This window comes from Leptosomus discolor, chromosome 4 (assembly GCF_034619465.1).
Source record: "Leptosomus discolor isolate bLepDis1 chromosome 4, bLepDis1.hap2, whole genome shotgun sequence".
Taxonomy (NCBI): Eukaryota; Metazoa; Chordata; class Aves; order Leptosomiformes; family Leptosomidae; genus Leptosomus; species Leptosomus discolor.
Window position 1 is genome coordinate 15,275,314 of NC_141394.1, and position 26,023 is coordinate 15,301,336.

The window sequence follows — 26,023 nt, forward strand, 5'->3', positions numbered from 1 at the left end:
GTGGTTTAGTGGACTTGGCAGTGTTAGGTTTATAGCTGGACTCAATGATCTTAAAGGTCTTTTTCAACCTAAATGATTCTATGATTCTATGTTAAGTTACCAGGTATGGCTTAGCAGTTCCAAAAATAAAAGTTCTTAGTCTGTTCTAAGCCAGTAGAAGTTCTTAACTGGCTCACTGCTGCTGGTGAGGAGGAGAGGTTAGTTTAACCAACCCTACCTGAATTGGTTTTATTTACAGTGGTTGTGGTAATCCCTCGTATAACTTACTATCATTTTTCATAAAGAGATGGAAGTGTCACTTCACAAACTTGGATGCACGCACCCTCAACACACTTGCACGTACAGTATAGGATGTTTTGTGTATATATTGCTAATGGTAGTTTCCTTTTCATTATTATGCATAAGGGCTTTCTTTTATTTGCCTTCTTAGTTTGTGTCTTTTGAAGTGTGTGCTCTTCTTTTTTTCAGCATGCGCTGGATCTTCAGCTGGCAGTTGCTAATATCCTGCAATCTCTAGTGCACACAGAGAGAAACCAGCAAGTCATGTGCGAAGCTGGACTCCATGCACGACTTCTACAAAGATGCAGTGCTGCTCTGGCTGATGAGGACCACTCACTCCATCCGCCACTCCAAAGGATGTTTGAAAGGCTGGCCTCCCAGGCACTGCAGCCGATGGTGTTGAGGTCAGAAAGATCCCATTGAAGTCCAGTTGAGCTGAGCCGTGCTGCCTGCACTGTCGCTGGCTGGCTGTAAATGGCTCACATTGGTAGAGCACAGAAGTGACCTTGTGTGATAGTGATCACACAGGATCCCATTTTATTTCTCATCAAATTAGACTGTCAGCATTTAACCCTGGAGACGTTGGGAGTTGGCAGGCAGGGAAAGAGGGAGAAGCATGGAGTGGGGAAATCTGTTCGGTGTTTTTTCGAAGTGATTGTAGTGAAGTTGAATGCTTGCTTTCTTCCTGCAAATCTTGAGAGGCTATCAAAAATGCCATTCCTTGCTAGATCTTCAGGAAGAGGAGACATGAGGATGGGTTCCTTGACTTTTCTGTGCAATGTTAAATACCTCAGATTGGAAAAGCTTCAGGCGAGCAGTTTTATTTCATGTTTGTGTGAAGGAAATACAGGAATGCGATAGAAGAGGTGTCTGGAAAAATCTGGGCATGCATAGCTTTAAAAAGTTGATCTTTCTGCATATTAATGCAAGTTAAGTTTGTATGTCTATGCTAGTACTAGAAAAGTAAGCTTGAAAAGTTCTGAGCGTATTTTGAACCATTTGTTAAATACTCACACAGTTATATGATGGTTTGGATTGCTTGCTAGATTCTGGGGAGACCTTCTTGTGGACTTTCAATATATAAAGGGGGCTTATAAGAACGATGGAGAGGGACTTATTACCAGGGTCTGTAGTGACAGGACTAGGGGCAAGGGTTTTAAACTGAAAGAATGTGGATTTAGATGGGACATAAAGAAGACATTTTTTACAATGAGGGTGGTGTCTCATTGAGGCCCAGAGAAGCTGTGGATGCCCCATCATTGGAAGTGTTCAAGGTCAGGTTGGATGGCACTTTGAGCAACCCAATATAAGTGAAAGATGTCCCAACCCACAGCAGAGGGTTTGGACTAGATGATGTTTGAAGGTCCCTTCCAACCCAAATCATCCTGTGATTCATTCTGCGATGTCAGCTGGAATAAGGAACTTAATTGTATTATCTCCTATGGATTGCTGACTGGCTGACCTGCAGCCAGGACAGCTGCTTGGTTCACTTCAGTGGTATGTAGCCATGTCAGAAATGATCCTGCAAGGAGCATGCTCGCTGGTAGTTGCATCACAGGGACTTAAGCTTCCTTAAGCATAGATACCGATAGCCTAGGTAGCTGTAGGTATGGATACTGTAGTTATCTATAGATATGGATGTTAGTAGCTGTGAAACGATCTCCCAGCCAAATAGGACACACGAGTAAAACAAAGCTGAGGTCACTTACCTCAGCCTGTGGTCTGCCTTTCCAGAGGAGTTCAACTTCCTGAATGTGCATCAGCGAGTGCTCTGATTCAGCAGCCTCCTGCCAAGTCTTTGGAACTAAGCGAAGGGAACTGGGAGCTTTATCAAAATCGTTTGATTAGTTAAAATAATGTCAACTTTTGACAGCATGTGCTCAAAACTTAATAGTTTCGAATAGATCAAATGTGTTTCTTGTAATTATGCATTAGTTTGTTTATTTTCTTAGTTAAAAGTTATGTTTACAACAAGTAATTACTGTCTTTTTAAAAAACGGTATTAGATTTGGTGCCATTCTGGGGAAATAAATAGACAAAATGATTTGTAAATTTTTTGTTCTCTTTCTTAGGGAATTTTTACGCTTGGGAAATCCTTTGAATTGCGGAGCTTGGGACAAAAAGCTGTTGAAACAGTACCGAGTACACAAACCCAGCTCACTGAGTTTTGAACCGGAAATGAGAAGTAGGTGCTGAAGTGCCAGAAATTTACATAAAGAACACTTCACTGACATCCCCCAATTGCATACTTACATAAAATTTGTAGATAAGCATCTGTAAAAACCTAACTTTGCCCCAGCTTTGTATGAATGTGGAATCATTAGAACAGTTTGATTGGAAAAAGTTCTAAAAGCAGAGGGAATGTAGTACTTGTATTTAAAATATATCCAGTGAGATAATTGTATTTTTTTTTCTTTTAGGAAGAGTAAATATTACATATGATAGTAGTTTGCTTTTAAGTCTTGAGTAGATGCTGAGTTTGTAGATATTTAACAGTAAAACGAAAAATATTTTTCTCTGATACTTTCATGTGCATTTCACATGTCATGAAATCTATGTAGTGTCTCTCATCGGTTCAGTAAGGTGTCAGATAAAATAACTGAAGTTCCTACACTTAAGCGTAATTCCATTTATTTCAGTTAGACCCAAGAACATTGCTCATCATCAGCATCACTAGTAATGAGAAAGAAATAGAAAGAAAAAGAAAAAAAAAAAGCACAGAAAAAAAATCTGGCAGAAACTCAATCCAATAATGTTTTCTGTTATAAAGAGGTAAAATTTGGAGCTGGAACACTCACTCTTAATTATTTAAAGTTCAGCAGTCCCTTTTTAACCATTCATTAATTTTTCATGGTAGATATTTACAATGATTTTACTCATTGCTCACTTTGAATATATTTGGTTTTCTAGCATATTAGAATCGAAATCTTTAATAGTATGTGGTAAGCATGTGTTGAATTGTGGGTGCATAGTAATTTAAAATTTTTCAAGAAAAAAGGACAGACTTATATCAGCTTTAAAAAAAAGTGGGGGGAGCACACACACCTACACAACATCATGACAGCTCAGTTTCAGTTTTAGTTCTGGAATTAACACTGTGGGGAGGTATTCACAATGTATTTTGATAGGATATTCACTAGATGTTCCTAGATTATAGATACACACATGTATGCATATGCAGTGGAAACTCGTTATACCTTTGTGTGGCATCCTGTCATGGAAGTTCATCCATCTAATAGAATACTTCATATTCTATCGGCTATTGCACATCAGCTCCAATTTTCACATGGGACATTTACATCTGTTTTCCAGCCATTTAATGACTCAGTCTCATAAACTGCAGCGAATGTTTGTAACCGATGGATTCCTCCAGCTGATCCAAACCTCTCTTCCACATGCGCTCTTTCCTACTATTATCCTTCAGTTGTAGAGCTTGGGAATAGCTGTTCGTGTAGTATAGGAGAATGTCGGTAAATGGTAATACAAAGAAATTATTTATAAGTTTCCAAAGCATGTGATTTTTATTTCTACATGTCAGCTGAGTCGTTGTATGGCCAATTGTAACACATAGTTAAAAATACCTTAGTTGAAACATTTGAATTACTTAGAAAGAACTAGAAAGTATCCTGGATGGTACTGAATTAGGAACATTAAATAATGAAGTAAATTAACAAAATAAAATAACTGAATTTATGTTATGTTGTCAGGTTCAGTACATTTAAAAAGAGGAAAGATTCAACTTATCTCTCTGCAAGTGCTTTATTTATTTATTTACTTATTGATAGTAAAGCGTTATCATGGGGGAAAGTAAAGAATGAAAATTGCGAAAATGTGAGTCTGGAAAGTTTTTAACCTGAGAAGGCAAAGCTAGCTTCTGAATATCACAAGTTATGTTAAATTTTCTAAGTTAAGCTTACTGAGCCTTTCTGTTCATTGAGACCTCCTTTTAGCTCAGTTACTGCATCTGAAAAACATGAAGCAGAGTTTTTCCTGCCTGTTAAGTCAGCTGTCAGGAATATGTCTGAAACGGAGTCTCCAGGAAGGGGCACTTCCCCAGTGTTAGGTAATGAAGTGGCCTCTTGGCACAATTTTTTGGCTTTACCACAGACTTTCTGTAATACCTTGCACAAGATGCTCAACTCTGTGCCTCGGTTGAACATTTTTGTAAGGAGAGCAATACTTCCTAACTCGTGATCTTCTGAGAGGCTGCACTAGTCAATGACGATTGATAATTCAGCTATTGCATTGGAAGCAGTACTTGAGAAGTCCAGATAATAGCCTGAAAATGCCTCCCTTCTGCAATGCTGTGTTGTTTCTTGGCTTCTACTGTAGATAGCATGGTTACCTCAATGGAGGGTCTGGGTTCTGACAGCGTCTTCGGTGTGCATGAAGACAGCCACTATCGGATAAGCAAGAGCCTGCTCAAGCCAGCAGAAGGGAGCACAGTCCCCCTGACGAGAGTGAAGTGTTTGGTCTCCATGACAACACCACATGATATCAGGCTTCACGGATCATCAGTTACACCAGCATTCATTGAGTTTGACACGTCTCTTGAAGGGTTCGGGTAAGGTCCTACAGGGCTCTCAAATAACATGGGGCACAGTTCAGTGTTTTCTTACTTTCTTTTTCAAAGGAATATTTGTAATTTTTAATGGATTGTTTGCAAACCAGAAACCAATGAATTCTTTAAAGAAGAGAAAGGAATACTTCAAGCCACATAAATTTCAACTCTGTCATTCATTAATGCCTTGAAACCAAATGCTTGCTTGCCGTGTGAGCGTAAGTATGTATCTAAATGTTGGTAGTACCCCCAGTTCTGGATTTCACGTGCCTTTTAAAAGGAAGGAATGCCAAAGTACCCTTGCAGAAACCCATTAGTTGCTAGGATTTATGTGTGACATTTGGATGGTCCAAATGCTGTGAAACCCACTTAAAATTGCTGAAGAACTTGGAAATGCAGAAGTGGGTAAATTGGGAATACAAGTAAAGCAGAGAAGGCAGCTATGTGGAGTCCAAATAACTGCAAAAAAAATATTATTAACTGGAGGTGTAGTCTGAATATAATGCTTGTCTCATTTTTTTTCTTTTAGCACCCTGTATCACCTTCACTTACTGTTTTTCTCTCTCTAAATACCTAATGAGTGAAGCACTTTATGAGGATCATGTAATAGGATTTAACTTGACATTCAGAAGATGAAAACATGACCCTATTCTTAGCATCTGCTTAAGGAGAAAGTTTTGTCTTTTTGGTTATAAAAATATGATAGAAAAACTTCAAAATGCTCATTTTGTTCTGTGTTAAGGAGTAAATAACTCAAAAATTGCTATAAAAATTCAGACCAATAGAATAAGGAACAGGTATTCCTTAACTGCCTGCAGACTGGTCCATAGGCAGAGACTCACATATAGGCTGAAAGCCACTATCTCAGAGAGGGCAGTGTTGCAAGTACATGCAAGTCAGACAATTGTGAATGGCACCTTGAATGATAATTGTTCAGAATTTCCCAGAAGCTTGGTTAAAAGCTTAAAAACCTTGACTAGAAGCTTAATTTTAAAGGGTTTTAGTGACAGGAACTACCAAAACCAAAAACTGCCTTGAAGACAGAAAGAGTGTGACACTTTCTTGTATGAGATGAGTAGCTCCTCAATGGTTTATTTTTTCAGTCTCTCTTTTTAAAAGAATTCTGAGAAGAGGTAGAAATAGCCTGTTGTGCCTGGCTGTACCACAGTTTCATAAAACCAGAAACAGCTCCACCTGATAGAATCATTCATCTTGTTTTTTTCTTTCCAGACCTAGTATTTATACTACTGTGTTTCTTAAATCTGTTTTTGTTCTGACATGGCCTCCAACAGAGCCACTTGCATCTTAGTGTGCTTGTTCCAGTTTATTTGGGTTTACTGGTCTGAGAGCAGAGTCCAGCCTGGATATCTGGGAACTCTGCTGCTCTGCACTCTCTTTCCAGCTTTCTGAAGCAAGGATGAAGTGCCCGTTTTACATCTAGCCTCCATATCCAATATAGTTAGGGACAGACTTTTCTTCGAAAACAAGTGGTGCTCAAAGCTCTGTTCTACATCCTTCATAAGAGAAAATAAAATGTTTTGGACCTAAGGAGAACTTGAAATAAGCTAGCAAAATGAATTGTCGCTGTGGTTGCTCCAGCAGATTTGTAGGTGCTGGTAACATGTCCAAAAGTAATCCACATAATGCAGCTGTGACTTCTTGCAGTTTCAACAAGTGACCTAAGAAGGCTGCTATAATCAATTAAAAAAATATAAAACCTTTTTGTTCTGATTTAAATTTTCAAGGTGTTTCATGAACTCAACAGTTGGCAGACGCTTACAAGTTATCTGCTTTGAGAAAACATGCTTGTAACACCATTGACCATGGGGGATTCAGCCAGAGAAGAATATTTTCAAGTAGGAAGTAGTATATAATGAAATCTGTAATGAAAAGTAGTGACCAGAATCACAGACTGCTGTTGCTTTCAAGATGGGTTGCCAAGTTAACTCTTTGTAGCTTACGTGAGAACAAAGTAACTCCTAGCTCTATCAGGCAACTCAGCTGCAGTATACTTGAACTAGCCGGCTCGAGTGTAAGTGTCAGCAAAATTATGATTCTTCAACAAATGGAAGAGCCATCATTTTGTCTTCAGTAGGACAGTCTATATAAACTGGAAGCTCAACTCCTGTGGGGATTCACTCCACCTTGGGTAAGCTGGTCACTGAAACTGTCTGGGCTCTTAGAATCTTTTAACACCTAAGGGAGGTACCCCTTATATCTGTTTCCATTGTGTCCACAACATAGGTGGCTCTTCTAAGGACCGAACGTAGCTAATTTGACGAAATGTTGTGTTACTGTGAGAGCATTCATACTTAAAGTAAGAACACTGGAGTATGCAATTACCAGATCTTTTAAATAGTTAGCTAATCCAGTCTCTTTGAGAGTCCAAGACATCTCAAAAGTCTGCAGCAAGTTATGGTTGCCCACAAGGGAGCATCTTATGCTATGGAGCTACGTGGGCATAAGCCTCTGCACCTTTGCACCAAAGACGTACACTGCCAAAGCGCTTTGTACTGGAGATAATTTAGCCTCACAGGGAGAAATCTTGAGAATTCATTTCTACTTTTTGTTTAAGTCAAAGAGAGTGATGGTGTGCTTATGGTATATTTTCCTAGACTATATTTTGTTTGTAGTGAATTCTGGTTGTATTGGCTTTCATGAACTCTAGTGTGTTACTGGTCTTCTGTTTAACAGCTGCCTATTCTTGCCAAGTTTGGCTCCCCATAATGCACCTACAAATAATGCTGTTACAACAGGACTTATTGATGGTGCGGTTGTCAGTGGAATTGGAACTGGTAAGTACTTGAGTATGACCATTAGCAATGTATTGTATCTGACGTTTAGTTCTCTTATATTTCCTTGTTAGCCATGAAGTGATACTGTGGTGTTGGACGTTGTACATCATAATTGAGAACTTCTTGTGTCTTTTTGTGTGTGTGCATGTTTCTGTTGCTTTTTGCCCCCAAGTCAGTCAAAAGCAATATAAAACACAAATGTGTGACTGCTTTAAAATACAAGACTTTCAGCAGAAGGTTAAGTTGTACTCGAGAAGCATATGACAAATGAACCTGGATGCATTAAGGTAGTAGTTCGAAGAGCATAGGAAAGGTGGAATGAATTGTAGAGCTGCACTTGTGGCTCTGGTCTGCTGAATTCTCGACAGAATTTATTACAGGTGTGGTTACACACAGCATCGCAAAAATCCTATCTAAATTGTTTTCTCTCTCTTATGCTTGTTCACTGTAGGCTGTTCACCCTACAGGAACCTGGTGTGCTGCAGGGCTAACTGAACGTGATCACTTCATTAAAAAAGCTGTTGAGTTTAAAAGCTAAGTTGAAGGTTTACTGCAGTAAGACAGAATTAGTGTTAGACGGTACTTGAAGTACTTGAGATGGAATGGAGTCAGGTGTATGTGGTGGAGAGATCTTCAAGGAAGGTTTCTTTCGTGCGTCACACCTATGGAAGAAGCATCTCGTAATGGTATTAGCAGTTTCTGAGGGCCTGATCCATTTCCAGGTTTTTTTGGTCTAGGAAACTTAAACTGGGTTGTTCTGAACAAGCACAGCTTCAGAGTTGATTTTTACTTTTAGAATAGGAGGGAATAGCATGAAATTTTTACTTTACTTTGTTTCAAAAGAAACCCCTCTGAGCTAGCTTTATGTGGCTTTTCCTCCAAGCTTGAGTCAGAAATGAAAGAAATAACATTAAAGTCCCTGAAGGAAAAGTTTGAGAAAGCACAGCTGGTATCAACTGAGCTAATATTAAAAAAGGAACAGGAACAAGTAGGTATCCTAAGTACTAGCTACTGCAGCTATATAACGGGCTTTCATTTTTATTTTTAGGTGAAAGATTTTTCCCGCCGCCATCTGGTTTAAGTTATTCAACTTGGTTTTGTATTGAACATTTTAGTACGCCTCCTAATAACCATCCTGTGAGACTTCTTACTGTAGTGCGGCGTGCAAACTCCTCGGAGCAGCATTATGTATGCCTTGCCATCATCCTCTCAGCAAAAGACCGGTCACTGATTGTCTCAACTAAGGAAGAATTGCTTCAAAATTATGGTAAGAGTTGTGTCGTCTCATCAACTAATCCTGACAATATGATTGGTGTGTGACAGCAAGTTTATTTTGAACCTAGTATCTAGAAGAATTGTGTGTGATGGAACTTTAATTGCAGCTTCATCAGTTCCTAATGGGCTTTGATAATGGAAAAATGCAAAATGTAAACATTCATGTAGAAATTAAGGGGCTTTTATAGTTTCCAAAGAAGATTCGATATCTGCATATAATGAACATTTTTTTCCAAAACCTCAAGTATTATAGATTTGAAGGAGGGATTATGTCGTTGGTTTTGGAAGGTTTTTGCCTTTTATTTATCTTGTATCATTCATTTTAGACATCATGAGGTGCAAATGTTAACTATCTTTGCTTTGAAGAACTTTGGAAATAGTAGACTAACAGGTTGTGAAGTCTTTTTCCATCTGGATAGTCCCGACGGCTATTTGAAGGCAATCAGTCATTCAGTTCATGTTTTAGGTTTGTAGCTTCGTTCGGTATCTGGGATCAAAGGTGGAATTACAGGAGGTGCATTGAAGATCTAAGTGAAGCTGGAGAGGCCAGTGAATTTGCTAGAGAGGGATATCGGTGCAGTCAGGGGCTTCAGGCTTAGTCATCTCCTGTTTCCTGCCATGTTCTTCATCGGAGCCTCCAAAAATGGTTGGTTTTGACAGGCTGTTTATGCACCATGGCTGTGGAGGAGCTGAGAGGAGCAGGGCAGCCTTCTGCATGTGTTTCAGGCTTAGCTCTTCACCAGACTAATACGCTGGGTTACAAGTGGTTATCAAAAATCTGTTACTCCTTCTGTTCTTTCCTTTTGAGTAGTAGGCACTAATAAAGAATTTATACAACTGTCATTATTAAAAAAAAAAAAAAAAAAAACAAACAGCTAAGCAGACTGTTATAGAATATTCCTTATTTCCATGGTAAGCGGACTTTCCCATCATTAACTGCAGCAGTTTCTCTTAGTAGAAGTCGGGTTCAAAACCTAAAACTTGGGAGTTGTAGACCCATAGCATAAGGGAGGAGCTAAATCTCTTAAATTACAAAGATACTGACAGTATTTTCTTTCTCCAGAAGACCAAATTCTTATAAGAGAGACTTAAATAAGTTTATCTTCATATTATTTTATTTTGCCTGCACTGGAGCCATAGATCATATGGTTTTAGTTTGTTAAGCCCCTATTATCTAAGTCTTTAAAAGAGATTGGATTTGAAGAGGCTTTGTAAGAGAGGAACTGAAGGTCTCTGGCTACAAAGATTGGCTTTTAATTGAAGGGGATACTTTGCTTTACTGGAGTGCCATCCTGTCATAGCTAAGTCATAGTTGGTGGTGTACCATCAAGTGCTGAGCTGGTAAGTACGTGAAGAACTGAGATGGCAGGCCCACCAGCGCGGGGACTGGAAGTGCTGACAGTCTATTGTAAGAATAAGTGGGGTAGTTTAAGGATCCTGCTTGTGAGCGAGAATTGTGCTCAAAGGTGTTTGGCTGAGAAAAAGAACTTGAGATTATTTTTATATCTTAAAGTTAGTTCCAAGTACTCTGCTTTTATTATTTTCCTTGTGCTATTTCTAAAGAAATTAGTGTTCTCCCTGTGCAGACAGTCATTGAGGTAAGAGGATTAGTGGTTTCTTGTCCTTTAATGTGAAAGAATGAAGAGAGATCTGAAAAGCCCACATTTTCTGCTGAAGCATTCCCTAATGGAGAATTTTTGAGCTTTGTCTTTTTTTTGGGGGTGGGTGGGGGAGTGCTTTCAAGTACAATGTGGGTCATTCTGCCTTGCAATGGAGAAGCTAATGCACCTGGCAAGCTGATCATGTGTCTAGAAGGCAGGCATTCGTCTCCGACTCCTCTCCCTGTTGGTACAAGGGTGGCTGATGGATCTGCAGGTGCCTCACCCCATGGCAGCTGGTGCTCACACCAGGTCAGCGGCTTTACGACCCAGGTTCCACTGCTAATTCAGTGAAGGGAAGGCAAGGGTGACTCCCTGCAGTTACAGGACCGAAATGGAATGGACGAGCCATCATGAAGTCTTCGTTTTGACTTGGGCAGAAATGTCTAAGCCCTGAGCTACCCCTTCAGTAGCAGCTCTTCAGAAAATCAGTTTTCCTTAGAACTGCAAAAAGGGAAAAAGAGAAGCCACTGTGCTGAGGCTTGAGTTACGAGTACCCCTGGTCTGTGCTTGATGTGTGTCTCGCTAGCCAAATGTCGTATTTAAGACTTTTATTAAGGAAAAATGTCTTAGGCTCTCAATCTCATGTTTAACTTCACTTACGCTTTGTAATTTAGCATGATTCTGATGCAGACACTTTGAAAGGCAATCATTTTACTTGTATCTTCTTTTGTGTGTGACCTAATTGTTTAAGCGAGATAATGGCAAGCTTATACTGAGTGTCTGTGGCCAGGTGCTGGGGGCACAAGAGAGGGCTTCTGTGGGAAGAGGCCAGAGCTGCTCCATGACAGACATGTCTGGTTCTGGCCAGCTCTGCAGCAGACCCTCTTCAGGACACAACTGAGCCTGGCAGCTAGGCTGGTTGGCACCTCTGGGAAAACACATGTAAGAGAGGGTGAAACGCTGCATGGAGTGAGGAATAAGGGGGGAAAATGTGAGAAAAAGCACCCTGAAGACACAAAGGTGAGAGCAGAAAGAGGGGAAGGGGTGCTCCAGGCATCGGAGCAGGGATCCCGTGCAGCCCCTGCAAAGGACCACGCTGGAGCAGGTAGTGGGGCCTGTGGAGGAGACCACAGTGAAGCAGGGAGAAGTGAGAGGAGAAAGTCTGGGTCTTTCTCTCCACAGTGTGACAAAAATGAAAAATAGCTCTGTAGGTTTGGAGAGACGTCTGTGATTTCTTGCTGACTACTGCTGTAAAAACTTTTTAAGAAAAATGACAGAAGATCTTTCTGTGACTTGCATGGTGGCATGAGAAAGTTGGTAAAAAACTGAGCAAACTAGTAATTTCAGCTAAATTTTCAAAGGGAGGGTAGAAGGGAATAAGTAAAATGTAATTGTCAAAAGTATTGTGAGAATTTTCTTAGAGAAGAGTTAAGGCAAAGGAAGACGAGAAACCTGTTGTTGATACTACCAAAACTATACTAGTTTTTTAATGTGCAAATATTTAAGGATGTTCAGCCTGTCAAACTGACCAAACAATTTGGTCCAAATACTTTCCCAAAAATACTGATTTCATTCTTTCAGTTCTTGTATTTGAAAGTCTAAAGTCTTTGTTGTTAATCATATGACTTTGTTCATATATTGTTAATTGTATTTTTGTTAACTGTGTGCTTTCTAAAAATTTGGCTTTAATGTATTGCCGTAGGTTGTTTTGCATAAAGTCTGATGAGGTATTTGTCTGTTTTAAGCTTCTTATAACATTTCTACTGGTGCCCACTAACTGGTACTTTTCCTTTAGTCGATGACTTCAGTGAGGAATCATCATTTTATGAAATTCTTCCCTGTTGTGCCCGTTTCCGCTGTGGTGACCTCATTGTGGAAGGCCAGTGGCATCACCTAGTTCTGGTCATGAGTAAAGGCATGCTAAAGAACAGCACAGCTGCGCTTTACCTTGATGGACAGCTTGTTAACACTGTTAAGGTAAAATAAACCTTTAAATTCTTGGTTTTACTGGTTGGAATGATTTCTCTGTCTCTGCGCATATATATGCGCAAAAACCCACGCCAAACAACAAAACAAACCAACACACTCATCACTCAAAAAAAAAAAAAAAAAAAAGGCAACAACAAAACCCCCCCACAAAATCAGGAGCCTTGCAAAAAGGGGTCTTTGCTCCCTACACAGGTCAGAGCAAGCCTTAGTCCTGTTGAGAGAAGATAACAAATGCTTTCTCAGGCATGAGCAATAGTAACGCTAAAAAGCAAAGCAGACGTGTTGCACTGAATGTGAGGCAAGTGTGGTACCGCTACGCTGCTGACTAGATTAATTAGAAGGATCATAAAAAGCTGAAGACAGCTTATCCCAGGACCACGTAGCAGATCTAACTTCGAATAATAGGGAATTTAGAGTGAGACAGCTTTGCCAATTTATTCATGTTGTTACTTTCCCAACCTTCTTGCCACCCCAGAATAGCACCCTTTTATCAGTGATAGCCGTGGAGATGTCCAGTGTTGTTATCAGGAGATGTCCAGTGTTGTTATCAGGAGATGTCCAGTGTTGTTATTAGTTGATTGTAGATGAAACCCATTTAGTTGTAAAGGTCAATACATTGTTGTTAGGTGGAAGAAACTGGGAGGCCAAAAGCAGAGAGCAGTGAAGAGCACTGTGGACCTGTCCACCAAGCAAAAAGTATTCCTGACCTGTAACCAATAACCAAAGAGCATTTGGCACCTGGCAGGTGTGGGCCTTAAGGGACTAAGTGAAGCTGTGTGTGGGGTGTAAATTAGCTAGCATTACTGTACTGCTATAGGTAAAATAATATTTTGACTTTCAAAGCTTACCCTTCAGTATTCCTTCTGCAGAAAGAGGGCTACAGTAACTTTACTTGTTATGCTAATAGCTGTAATAGGTGAGCATGTATCTGGCCATCTATCTGGCCATATATGACTCCATTCAATAGCTGGTAAAAGGGTTTTTGCAAGGTACATAGAAAATGCCTGTGAGTTTGTTATTATCATTGTATATAGGCCAGCATCCTGCTCGTGTATTTGTTTTATTGCCATCTGAACGTCTTACCGAATTGAGTTCATCATGTTTGCACTTTAGCTCAAAACAGTCTAATTACCTAAGGCATGTTTTCACAGGCTTAAAAAGGACAAGAAAGGACGCAAGTTTATGAGATCGTGGTATTGCATTTGAAAAAATAACCGTCATAGAGCACCATGCTTTTAGAATCAGGATACAGCCTCGTTCTTTAGCATTTTTAAGCACAGAGCTCATATGTTTTGTGTCATCCTGTGTTTCTGTAAACACATTAATCTTTTGAAAGTCACTTCTGATCTTTGTATTTACCTTCTGGTTAATGTTATTCACTGACTTTTGCTGTATGGTGTCACAATACCATGCGTTACATAGCAATCATTTGATACATCCCCTGGTTTGCAAAATGCCTTCCCAAATTTCTGATCTTCCTGCTTTCTTTTGACAGTACCCATGCTCTGTCAATAACTTCACATGTTTTTCTCCCTTACAGCTTCACTATATTCATAGTAGTCCTAGTGGGTCTGGTTCTGCTAATCCTCCTGTAGTGAGCACTGTTTATGCCTACATCGGCACGCCACCCGCACAGCGTCAGCTCTCTTCGTTAGTGTGGCGTTTGGGCCCTACGCATTTCCTGGAGGAAGTCTTGCCTGCCCCAGGTATTAGCACCATTTATGAGCTGGGACCCAATTACGTCGGAAGCTTTCAAGCAGTCTATGTACCATGTAAGTACAATTCAAATGGCAGCTAGTAACTTGGCCCGGGTGCAGTGGAATCTTTTGCGTACATATCAGCAGAAGAGGTGAAAGGAGAGTATGCGGTAGCAGAGCAGGAAAGCTAGCTGTTCATAGGAAGAAAATTAGTAGCTGCTATTGAAGAGGATGATAGAAATCCAAATTACTGTTTTAACATACTTCTGGTAGTACTTGTACTGAGATGTAAGTGCTTGTATTCCTCACTTTGGTTTTAAACCAGTTAGAAATGCTTAAAGCTGTCATTATTCATACTGTATATTATATTTATCTGCAGAAGGTGAAATTGGAAAGGCATTTTAACTTGTCAGTTTCTAGTGATAGCACTCATTTGCAAATCTGCAATCTACTCTGTACTTTAAACACAGCTGTCTTGAAATGTCATTGTTTGTAGGGCCTAAATAGGTCAACTGAAAAAAAAAAAATCAGAGAGGGATTGTGGTGCTGCAGATAGTCTTTAAGCATTTGTTGCAAACAAATATGAGCAATTCAGGCCAGTCACTCTCACCTCTGTGGCTGGCAAGATCGTGGAGCGGATCCTCCTGGAAACTATGCTAGGGCACATGGAAAATAAGGAGGTGATTGGTGACGGCCAACATGGCTTCACTAAGGGCATATTGTGCCTGACAGATTTGGTGGCCTTCTATGATGGGGTTACAGCATTGGTGGATAAGGGAACAACAACTGAGGTGATCTACCTAGACTTGTGCAAAGCATTCAACACTGTCCCTCACAACATCCTTGTCTCTAAACTGGAGAGACATGGATTTGATGGATGGACCACTTGGTGGATCAGGAATTGCCTAGATGGTTACACACAGAGTCACAGCCACTGGTTCGATGTCACAGTGGAGACCAGTGATGAGTGGCATTCCTCAAGGGTCGATATTCAGATCAGTGCTTTTTAACATCTTTGTTGGCAACATGGACAGTGGGATTGAGTGCACCCTCAGCACATTTGCTGATGACACCAAGCTGTGTGGTGCAGGGGACACTCTGGAGGGAAGGGAAGCCATCCAGAGGGGCCTTGACAGGCTGGAAAGGTGGGCCCATGTGAACCTCATGAAGTTCAAGAAGGCCAAGTGCAAGGTCCTGCACCTGAGTCTGGGCAATCCCAAGCACAGAGACAGGTTGGGTGGATGAGTGGATCAAGAGCAGCCCTGTGGAAAAGGACTTGGGGGTGCTGGTGGATGAAAAACTGAACATGAGCCAGCAACAAGCCAATTGCATCCTGAGCTGCATCAAAAGAAGTGTGGCCAGCAGGTCGAGGGAGGTGATTCTTCCCCCTCTACTCTGCTCTGGTGACACCCCACCTTCAGTGCTGTGTTCAACTCTGGGGCCTCCAGCACAAGAAAGACATGGACCTGCTCAAGTGTGTCCAGAGGAGGGCCACAAAGATGATCAGGGGGCTGGAGCACCTCCCCGATGAGGACAGGCTGAGAGAGCTGGGGTTGCTCAGCCTGGAGAAGAGAAGGCTCCGGGGAGACCTTATAGCAGCCTTCCAGTACTTAAAGGGGGCCTGCAGGAAAGGTGGGGAGGGACTTTATATCAGGGAGTGTTGTGATAGGAGAAGGGGTAATGGTTTTAAGCTGAAAGAGGGGAGATTTAATTAGATATTGGGAAGAAATTTTTCACTGTGATGGTGGTGAGATACTGGCACAGGTTGCCCAGATAAGCTGTGGCTGCCCCCTCCCTGACAGTGTTCAAGGCCAAGTTGGGTGGAGCTTTGAGCAACCTGGTCTAGCAGAAGGTATCCCTGCCCATGGTGGGGGTTTTAGAACTAGATGATCTTTAAGATCCCTTCCAACCCAAACCATTCCGTGATTCTATGAATTCTATTACTTTTTTTAAGTGTTCTTGTTTGAAATCGAGGGAATGCAACACAAAAATGTGAATAGCTATCATGGTTTAAGCCCACCCAGCCGGCAACAAAGCACCACACAGCCACTTGCTCTCTCCTTCTGTCCCCCTCTTCAGTGGGATGGGGAGAAGACAATATAACCCAAAGGGTTATATAATGGGGGTCAAGACAGGACAGGGAGGGCTCACTCGCCAGTTATGTTCGTAGCCAAAACCCAGACTCGACTTGTCGAACAACGTAAATTTAATTTAAACACCACCACTACCACCAATTTACCAATCAAATCAGAGTAGGATAGTAAGAAATACAAAAAGATCTTAAAAACACCTTCCCCCAACCCTTCACTTCTTCCTGGGCTTACCCAATCTCTCTGCCTCCTCCCCTTCAGTGATGCAGGGGGACAGGGAATAGGGGTTGCAGTCAGTTCATCACACATTGTTTCTGCCACTTCTTCCTTCTCAGGGAGAGGGGCCCTTGCAGTCCTCCTCTGCTCCAGTGTGGTGTCCCTCCCACGGGAAATAGTTCTCCAGAAACTTCTCCAATGTGAGATCTTCCCATAGGGCTGCAGCTCTTCACAAGCTACTCCAGCATGGGTCCCTTCCATGGGGAGCAGTCCTCCCAGCAACAGACTGCTCCAGTGCAGGCTTCCCTTGGAGTCACGGCCTTCTTCAGGTGCAGTCACCTGCTCCTGCGTGGGGTCCTGCACACTGCAGGTGGGCATCTGCTCCACCGTTAACCTCCATGGGCTGCAGGAGTCAGCCTGCCATCTCACCATGGGCTGCAGGGGAGTCTCTGCTCTGGTGTACCTCCCTCTGTCCTTCCTCACTGGCTTGGGTGTCTGCATGGTTGTTTCTCTCACATCCCTCTCTTCTCCACTCTCAAATCAAAAAGCTACTTGAGCAACAGGTTTTCCCTCCTTAGATCTGTTTATTCGCAGAGGCGTTGATTGACTTAGCCTTGGCCAGAAGGGGGTCTGAATTGGAGCGGGGGGGAACTTCAAGAAACCTCTTAGAGGAGCCACCTCTGTAGCCCCCTCTGCTGATACCAAAACCCCTCAGACACAAACCCAACACAATAACCTTGTCAGAAATATGTGTCCATAGCCCTGTTTTTAAATATTCAGGTGACAGATTCTTCATTAGCTCTGGCAAGATGCACTGTCCCTAGCGAGATTTTTCTGTCCTGTAGAGCTCCCTGTGTTCCTGTGCAGTTAGAGTACCTCCTCACTAACACCAGTATTATGTCGGAAGATGCTCTTTGCTTTACCTGCCTATCACAGGGCTTTTCAGTGAAACATAAATAAGAATGGGGAACGTACCAAGTCATCTTGTCCTTTCCCTGTCTCTCCCTGTGAGGACCATAATGCTCTCTAGTTCTTCTGGAGAGAAACTGTCACCATCTGAAGGAATGGAGGCAGCAAGTGATGAAAGTGGTAGGAAAATAAAAGTATGTGCAAGCAGTGCACAGAGTCTTAGTTTTCGTGGTGAAAGTTTTCCCTAGAGTGGTGACAGACAGCCCCACTCATCCTCAAATGTAGATGATGTTCAGGCTGTGAAAGAACAAAAAGTTATGAAAAAGGAGGTAGCTTTCCTTGCCCATCTTGAGTGAAAAACTTTAGGGAATTGAATTTTGTCATGTACAGATCAGTGTCACGCTTTCACAGACAAACCTAGCAAGCAACTCTGAATTTAGGTATCTGCTAGTCAATTATGATTTCTCCTGGAAGGTGTTTTGACTGGCAGTGTGCAAGTTTTAAGTACCAAATTAGCCGAAGTAAATTCTGTGAATGTGAATTTGTTCGTTCACTTTTGAGAACTGAAGATCTTCCTGCCTTTATGCTGAGGACATGTTCACCAGGAAGCCCACAGTAACTTAAAAGAATTCCTTGTTTCTTATCATACCGACTTTTTCCAGTGCAGCCCTAAATTTCTCCTGCACGAGCTTTGCTCAGTTCATTGTATTTCAGGAGCAGTCTGCTCCAGAACAAAGGGCGTGTTTCTATTTGGGGCTAAGCTTCTGTTCACATCGTGTGCACTGTGCCAGCCTAAGGAGACTTGAGAGGCGGTGCAGCATGAGCTCTCATTCTTACTATTTTATCTTAGCCCGTCTTTCCAAAATGCTTGTTTTTCCTTGATGTAATGGCTATTTGTGGGAGTGTTGGAGAAGGGAAGAGCTCTTGGAGTCTTGCACTGTTGTCTTTTACAGGGGAATCATGTCTGACTTGCCATTTGCCTATGCAATGCTGCCTTTGGAATTTTTGACCCTGTTTTCAGTGAGCAGGAATGGCATCTTCTGAGAATTTGTCTCGTGTTCCAACAAAATGAAAAACCTGATACTCTTTAGATCTTGGAAAGACCCCTCACACTGCAGTTACTAGTTCAGGAGAAGGAATTCCTTTGTCTGCTCACTGAAATGGAGGAATGTTCTCAGGGCATCTGTGGGAGCAGAGGATCCAATGAGGATTTCGTTTATGGGGAAACCAAGACTTCTGAAACTCTTTCTTAAGTGAGACTTGACAGAGACTGACCCTGGTTCAACAAGTTATGTAGACACCCAGCTTCTCACTTGTGGTGAAGAGGCTTCGTGCCTTTTTAATTCCATCAATGAGTTTCACTGGAGTTGAAGACACCTTTTGACCTAGAATGATGATGCAGAAGTGAATCTCTACGTTGAGCTTTCAGGTGCTGAGATTTGCACTTGTTGTAGACAGCTGTCAGTCATAGTGTTTGAAGTGCCTCACAAGAGACATCAACTTTTGAAGCAGTAGATACAAAATATTAAAGATACAGTTATATATTCTCTTTGATGCCTGGGCCTTTTGGTCTCTATTCAATCTTGCATCTCTTGTACCATTCTCTAAGGCAATTTTCCTCGCAAACCATTGCAGAAAGCAAAGATGCAGATGTACCAAATACTTCTCTTTTCTTCTGATTGCTTTGTTTTTCTTCAGGTGGGAAGGGAAGTGAACAACCTTTAGGCTGTATCCAAATTGAGTACAGGAGTAATGTTGCCTTCCAAAAATTCAGATGAGGAAGCACCACATCTTCTATTGCTTGGCCAAGCCACAGGCTGTCAGTTGCCATTACAGATAAATACTGTAGACCTTCTTGAAAGAAAATTTTTTGCTGTATGTTACCCTTTTATCTTAAATAGATTTATTCCATGACTCGTATGCCATCAGATTACTCTTCAGTACAGCAAGCAAGCAAGTATGCAAAAACAGTATCACATCTCAGCTATTTGTAAAACCTTTCTTCTATACCTAGTCTACAATATAATTTGCTTAAAGTTTTTGCTCTTGAAACTGAAAAGAAAAGCAGTGCTATTACTGAAATGAACTTTTATTTTGTCCTTAAGGCAAAGATTCGAAGTCTGAAGGAATCAACCCGTCTCCAGTATCTTTGGTGCCAGAAGAGAAGGTCTCTTTTGGTCTGTATGCGCTGTCAGTTTCTTCATTTACAGTGGCAAAAATAAGAAAAGTTTACAACAAGTTGGATAGTAAAGCTATTGCCAAGCAGGTATGTTGGGAAATGAGTTGGTTAATGTGTACTGGTTTTCTGTTCCTTTCTTTTAACTTCTTTCAAGGCAATTTGCCCAATGCAACAAGGAGCAATAACATACTTGTCAGAAGAGTTGCCCATAATCACTTTCATGTTTTTTTTTTAAAAAAAAAAATAGAATTGGTGGAGATTGTACTCCTAGATTTTATTCACATTCTTGAAATTACTAGTAGTTATATATCTTAGCACCTTTTGGAGGTATTTTGGCTTTTTAATGTAGATGGCAGTTGTAATCCTGTTGAAAAACAGTCAAGATTATATCGTTGAGCAATATTTCTGCTGTTGCAGATGAACAAAGCTGATAGCTTAGTGCTGTGACTGCAATTCAGATTTGGAAACTAGAATATTGTTTTACATTTTTATTCAAAGTACATTAAAAGTCAGTGAATTATTTGTCCAAAGGGCCATCTGTGAAGAAAGTCTGAGACTGTTGGGGTTGTTTAGGCTGAAGAGAAGGCTCTATGGAGACCTTATTGCAGCCTTTCAACACATAGAGGGGCTTACAAGAACAATGGAGAGAGACTTTTTACCAGGGCCTGTAGTGACAGGACAAGCAGCAGTGGTTTTAAACTGAAAGAAGGTGGATTTAATGGGTATAAGGGTGAAACTTTTTACGTTGAGGGTGGTGAGACACTGAAGAGGTTGCCTAGAGAAGCTGTGAATGCCCCATTCCTGCAAGTGTTTGAGGCCAGGTTGGATGGGGCTTTGAGCAACCTGATTTAGTGGAAGATGACCCTGCCCACAGGAGGCGGATTGGACTAGATGATCTTTAAAGGTCCCTTTCAACCCAAACCATTTTATGATCCAGTGGGATTATTTTTATAGTTAGATTCATCTTCCTTAAACTTTGAAGACTGGAGGTTTCTCTTTAGTTTAGAGAATGTCTTAATGACTCTAGCATAGTACTGTTTTGTTATATGTTACTGACTCTTTATCACAGGAGGAAAATACACAAGTTATGTTCAGACTTGCATAAAAAACCCTCTTCCCTTTAGCCCCTGCTTTTTTCCTTGTTTTGTTCAGCTGGCGATTTCTTCTCATGAAAATGCCACACCTGTGAAGCTGCTACATAACTCAGCAGGGCATTTGAATGGACCAGCACGCTCCATTGGTGCAGCTTTGATAGGATATTTGGGTGCGTACTTGAGGCTTACTATGTTTAAGAATGGTTAATTACTTGTCAATGAGAATTTAGGTCTGGAAGATAAATCATGTAATTGATGAATGTTAATGATACATTGTTAAATTTTACGGACATACTATTATCTTTTCTTTTTCCTAACATGGGATGCTTGTTGCATTTTATATGAGTTATCATTGTGAAAATATACTTAATTACTGTATCTTAAGTCGTAAACTATTTTCCAGTGCAATATTTCCTTCACCTCCTCTTCTGAAGTGTCATAGTTGTTCTACTAATATTATTTTCATAATTCAGGCAATGCTAGAATGCAGATTACTTGCCTATATTCACAATGATTTCCTACAAGAATTAAATTTGATCTTATTTTAATTTACTTTCTCTGCCTATGCTCAGGAGTAAGAACATTTGTCCCCAAGCCTGTTGCCACTACACTGCAGTACATTGGTGGAGCTGCTGCTATTTTGGGACTTGTAGCCATGGCATCAGATGTAGAAGGGTTGTATGCAGCTGTGAAGGCCTTGGTCTGCGTGGTAAAGAGCAATCCACTAGCCAGCAAAGAAATGGAAAGAATCAGAGGTTATCAGGTATGTAAGAAACTTCTTAAAACAGAGTAGGCTGATTGAATTTCACTGTCTGTCCTAGCAGCTCCTGTGGAAGTTCCTTGTTATGTTGTGGTAACCTCAGTTTCTGTTCATAAGTTTACTGAGCTCTTGGCTAGTTAGCATAGGTGATTTATTTAGGATGGCTTTTAAAGGAAAGGGTGCAAAGTTTTGCTAAGCAGTTGTGCACGTTAAGCTGCTTTGCTCATACTGAGCCTTCATTAATAGCAAGGAAGAGCACAACTATGGCACTTAGATGACTCCTTTCCTGTGATTGTGAACCCACCCCTGCTAGCCTGTGAGCTTCTGTGTCCATGATCTGCCAGCAAAAGAGGAGGATAGGGACACATGAAGAAAACCAAACAAGTGGACTCCTAGAGTCATCATTTTGAGGAGACTGCCCAGACTTTATTGTTGGTGATGCTGTTTGCTTTCAAGCTGAAGACTTCTTAATTCTCCATCGGGATGAGGAAAATACAATTTATTATGCAGAAGGATTGGTTGACTGACTTGAGAAGATCTTCATGTGACCAATGCATTTTACATTTTTCATGAAGACTGCTTTCCTGAAACGGAAAGGTCACACTGTGGTTTGAGTGGCATATTTAAAAACCTTGTAATGCTAGTGGATAGTATAGTTACATCAAAAGATATTCCATGTAGCCTGTTGCAGACCTTGGCTTACTTTGACCAAACAAGTCTAGACAGTGTCCTCCTTGCACCATAAGCAGTCAGTGGATCATCACATATGACCTTATGTTCCACTTGTATTCCCCTCAGCGAATAGCATAGTTTGAGAGAGGTTCCCAGAAATCCCTATTTCTTTAGTAATGTTTCAAGGAGGATGGTGAAGCTGAACAGGCCAGTATGCTGAGAGTGTAACAAGTTTGCATCAGAAGACAGGAAATAGTAATAGTACATCTGGTAATCGGTTCTTTCCCAACCCAAATTATAAGAAATCAGAGCAGAAATGAGGACAGAAAGGATGACATCTACAGTTGTGCCTAGGGCAACAAAGAAAAAAGAAAGTCAGGCTTATTCAGATTTATCTTGTCATGGACACTTTTCTCCAGTGCCAGAATACCTCTTGTTCATGCATGCGATACTCTAGGTGTGCTCTATTTAAGTCTGCCATGTCCGCAGTTTCTGTCCAGGAACACAACTGTCTGAGAATGTGTCATGTGCTGTCTTAAACTGGGTCTGACTACCAGAGAGCTGAGAGGGGGAAGGGGGATGTGTGTGTGCCTAATCCTCAGGGATACTGTCTGCAGTGTAGAACAGATGTTTTCTGAGCTGAGGGTGTCCTAGATGTGCCCCTTTTCTAATCATCCATAATGCCACTTTCAAGCTTTTTCATCAAGAGTATCAACTATCAGACGTTCTTGAAGGGCCTTCTCAAAAGGGACACAGACAGTTCATCCATGCTTCTTTGTGCTTAGACAATGCTGTGTGTTCATAGGCTACTAATTCCTTTTCTATTTGGTTATTCAAGCTACTGGCAATGCTGTTAAAGAAGAAACGATCCCTTCTGAACAGCCACATACTCCATCTGACCTTTTCCTTGGTGGGAACTGTCGATAGTGGGCATGAGACGTCCATTATTCCAAATTCTGCTGCCTTCCAGGATCTGCTCTGTGATTTTGAAGTATGTAAAGCTGGACATAAAAGTGACGATGATGCTGGATAGTGATGAAGTCAGATGCCAATAGCATACCTTAAATATTGAACAACAGCAAAATAGGTTGTTATCCTGAGAACTTACTATTTCGTATATAGTATAGTAAAGCAACCGAGCAGCAAGATTATTGGTAACTTTTCCTGATGAAATGGCTTGACTCACTGTAGAAACAATGAATGGGTACCACAGATGTTTCTGCTTTTTGTTGTTCTAGAAGATACATTTTGTAGTTTTCTGTTCAGCAATTTCTTTTAACCCATGTGTTTTACTGCAGTACACATTTCAAGGCATGAGAGACATACTGAAAATAATAGTAGGAGTAAACTTTCAACATAGCACATAGGAATCCCTTTATCATACATCTCCTGCAAAGTTAATAGTAAGGCAGTTAAAATTCTGCTTGCGTGACCTATGAAATATCTAATTGTTGTGTTAAACTAAGGAAAGTAGAGAAGTTCAGAAGGAAATGCTAATGTAATGGGAGACTAATAAACAATGTGTAGAACTCATCATTAACTGTTTGCTCCTTTGGCATTGTCTGTACCTGACACAGACTAAGTAAAAGTATTCTGATTCACATACATGAAAATAAATAAATAAATAAAATTCTACTGCCACTAGCAATGCAGCTATAAGATACTGACTTAATAGCACAAGTCCATCTTGCACAGATGGCTTTATGGAGTTAACCATTTCCTGGTTTTTAGTTGTCTGAGTATTTGAAAGCACTCCTAGAAACTTTATTTAAGGGTCTTGTCTATGAAAAAACTCTTGCTGCTTACTATAGCCTTTATTTTAATAAAATCAACTGGCCTTGTTAACTTTGTTTTTTTTTTGTTTTTTTTCGAGAGCTTAAAGGTCTTTAATGCACCCAATCCCTCCCTTGCCATCAACAATACACTGTAATTATGGCACAAAGAGGAAATGAAAAGGACAGACCTGAGCCTCTTTTTTTTTTTTTTTTTTTTTTTTTTTTAAACCTTAGTGGGATTCTAATACAGAGGAAATTTGTCATCCACAGAAGTTTCCTCCCTTTTTTTGAGGCATAATGTTAAAACTAGGCATAAGTTTGTGCCATGTCTAAACATAAAATCTTCAGTAGCGTGTAGCTAGTTATTCCTTAACAAATTTGAATTACAGCAATGCTTCCTTTTGCTCACAAAATTAAGCATAGGCTTAATAGAAGTTATTACGTCTACAACAGGTAATGCTTGTGGTAGAAGTCTTAAGGTAAATTAAGGTTCAGCAGAGAAGAGTGAATCACAACCCATCTGCTTTTACAGTGAGGCGTGAATTCTGCTGAAGAATACTCTTTTTTGTTTCCCCCATAAAGGAACCAGCTGAAAAATTTCATCAATATAGTCATTCAAACAGCAACTACAGTACAAAAGATCCAATTCTGTAGTGTTTAGTGTCTGTCTTTTTTTTTTCCTCCCCTGAAGCCCAAGAACAACTGGAAAACTAATATACTTAAGAGACTGAAAAATAAAAAAAATGTGCAAGTAATAGGTCTGTAAGTCACTAAGAAGAAACTTTACAAAAGCTTGGTGTTTGTGGGTTTTTTTTAATTATTTATTTTATTTCTGTATTCAGAAATCAGTGACCGAGACATTTCACTTAAATTGGATAAATTAGATGTTCTTATTCTCATACTAAACAGGGAAAGGAAAAGATTTGTTCTGGTTGTTTTAGATGAGGAGATGAGAAGAAAAGCAAAAGATAGAAGGCTTTTCGTTTAAGCCAAGTTTTATACACCAGAGTACAAGTATTAATTATGCTTTGTTCAATAGCAAGCTAGTTTTAAGATTTGTAGCTATAACTGCAAGCTTTCTGGCTTTTGTATCTTTTATTACTTCTATTGATTGAACAATTGATTTTTTTTTTTTTTTTTTGGTAGAGGACATAAATAATTTTAAATGGTGTGCAGGAAATGCTGGGTAAAAATAAAATAAATTTAAAAAAAAAATCAAAATCAGAGAAGACCTTGAGCTTAAGCTTGACTGAAGATAGTAAGTTAATTTTACAAAGAGAAAATCCTCACTTAAGTCAAATAAACTTAACACAGCATTTCACATCAGCCTTGTAAACCTCAATAGCTCCTTTGGAGTCATTGCTCTTTAAAAAGAAATTCCAGATACCATGTAACTTTTTTGTCTAGAGCATCATATGCTTACAGAGAATATGTTTGGTACCAATGTGTGTTTCTTTAGTCTTCACTAGTATATTTAACACGTGTCTAAAGTTGAAGAGTAAGAAATTGAGAACCTTGCAATGCACTTTTCAGCGCAATGCTCAGGTGAATAGTCATATAGACAAACAGTTTTAATCTCTTCAAGCCTTTCATAACCTTTGGTATATGAATGCCAGTTTTTAATCTTAAAGTGGATTTGTTTACAAGACACATTGTTGTTTATTCTGTATTTCAGGTCTGGCTTCATGCACCGTATGAGCTTCATCTGTCATTATTTGAGCACTTCATTGAACTTCTCACTGAGTCAAGGTATGAGCCGATGCCAGCCTAGTAATGAGACTCACATCGTTAGGTAATATGTAGAAGGTGCTCCAATTTTAAATTGCAACCTCCTTTCTTTCCTTCTTCCAGTGAGGCGGCAAAGAACGCTAAGCTGATGAGAGAATTCCAACTCATCCCAAGACTGCTCTTGACTCTTCGAGATATGTCTCTGTCCCAGCCTACTATTGCTGTGATTAGTAATGTGCTGAGCTTTTTGCTTCAAGGCTTCCCTAGCAGCTACGACTTGCTCAGGTAGCCTCACCTGTGATAATTCTGGGTTTCCTGGTTTTATTATGTTGGTGATCTTGGTCAAAAATACTTAATGGTCACACTGCTGTAGAGTAAGTAACATGAAATGCTCATGTACTGA

General features: G+C 40.4%; 1 protein-coding gene across 3 annotated transcripts in view; it reads left to right on the forward strand.

The window, feature by feature from the left end:
- Positions 1-26,023, forward strand: part of WDFY3 (WD repeat and FYVE domain containing 3) — a 125,519-nt gene that overhangs the window by 49,604 nt on the left and 49,892 nt on the right. For all 3 annotated transcript variants that reach the window (XM_086464758.1, XM_086464756.1, XM_086464757.1), the window contains 13 exons: positions 469-683; positions 2,352-2,464; positions 4,612-4,843; positions 7,535-7,635; positions 8,684-8,902; positions 12,307-12,488; positions 14,041-14,272; positions 19,518-19,678; positions 20,744-20,855; positions 21,258-21,448; positions 22,956-23,108; positions 25,568-25,641; positions 25,744-25,905. In XM_086464758.1, coding sequence (XP_086320884.1) covers positions 469-683; positions 2,352-2,464; positions 4,612-4,843; positions 7,535-7,635; positions 8,684-8,902; positions 12,307-12,488; positions 14,041-14,272; positions 19,518-19,678; positions 20,744-20,855; positions 21,258-21,448; positions 22,956-23,108; positions 25,568-25,641; positions 25,744-25,905 — 2,147 coding nt within the window. The remainder of the gene's footprint in view (positions 1-468; positions 684-2,351; positions 2,465-4,611; positions 4,844-7,534; positions 7,636-8,683; positions 8,903-12,306; positions 12,489-14,040; positions 14,273-19,517; positions 19,679-20,743; positions 20,856-21,257; positions 21,449-22,955; positions 23,109-25,567; positions 25,642-25,743; positions 25,906-26,023) is intronic.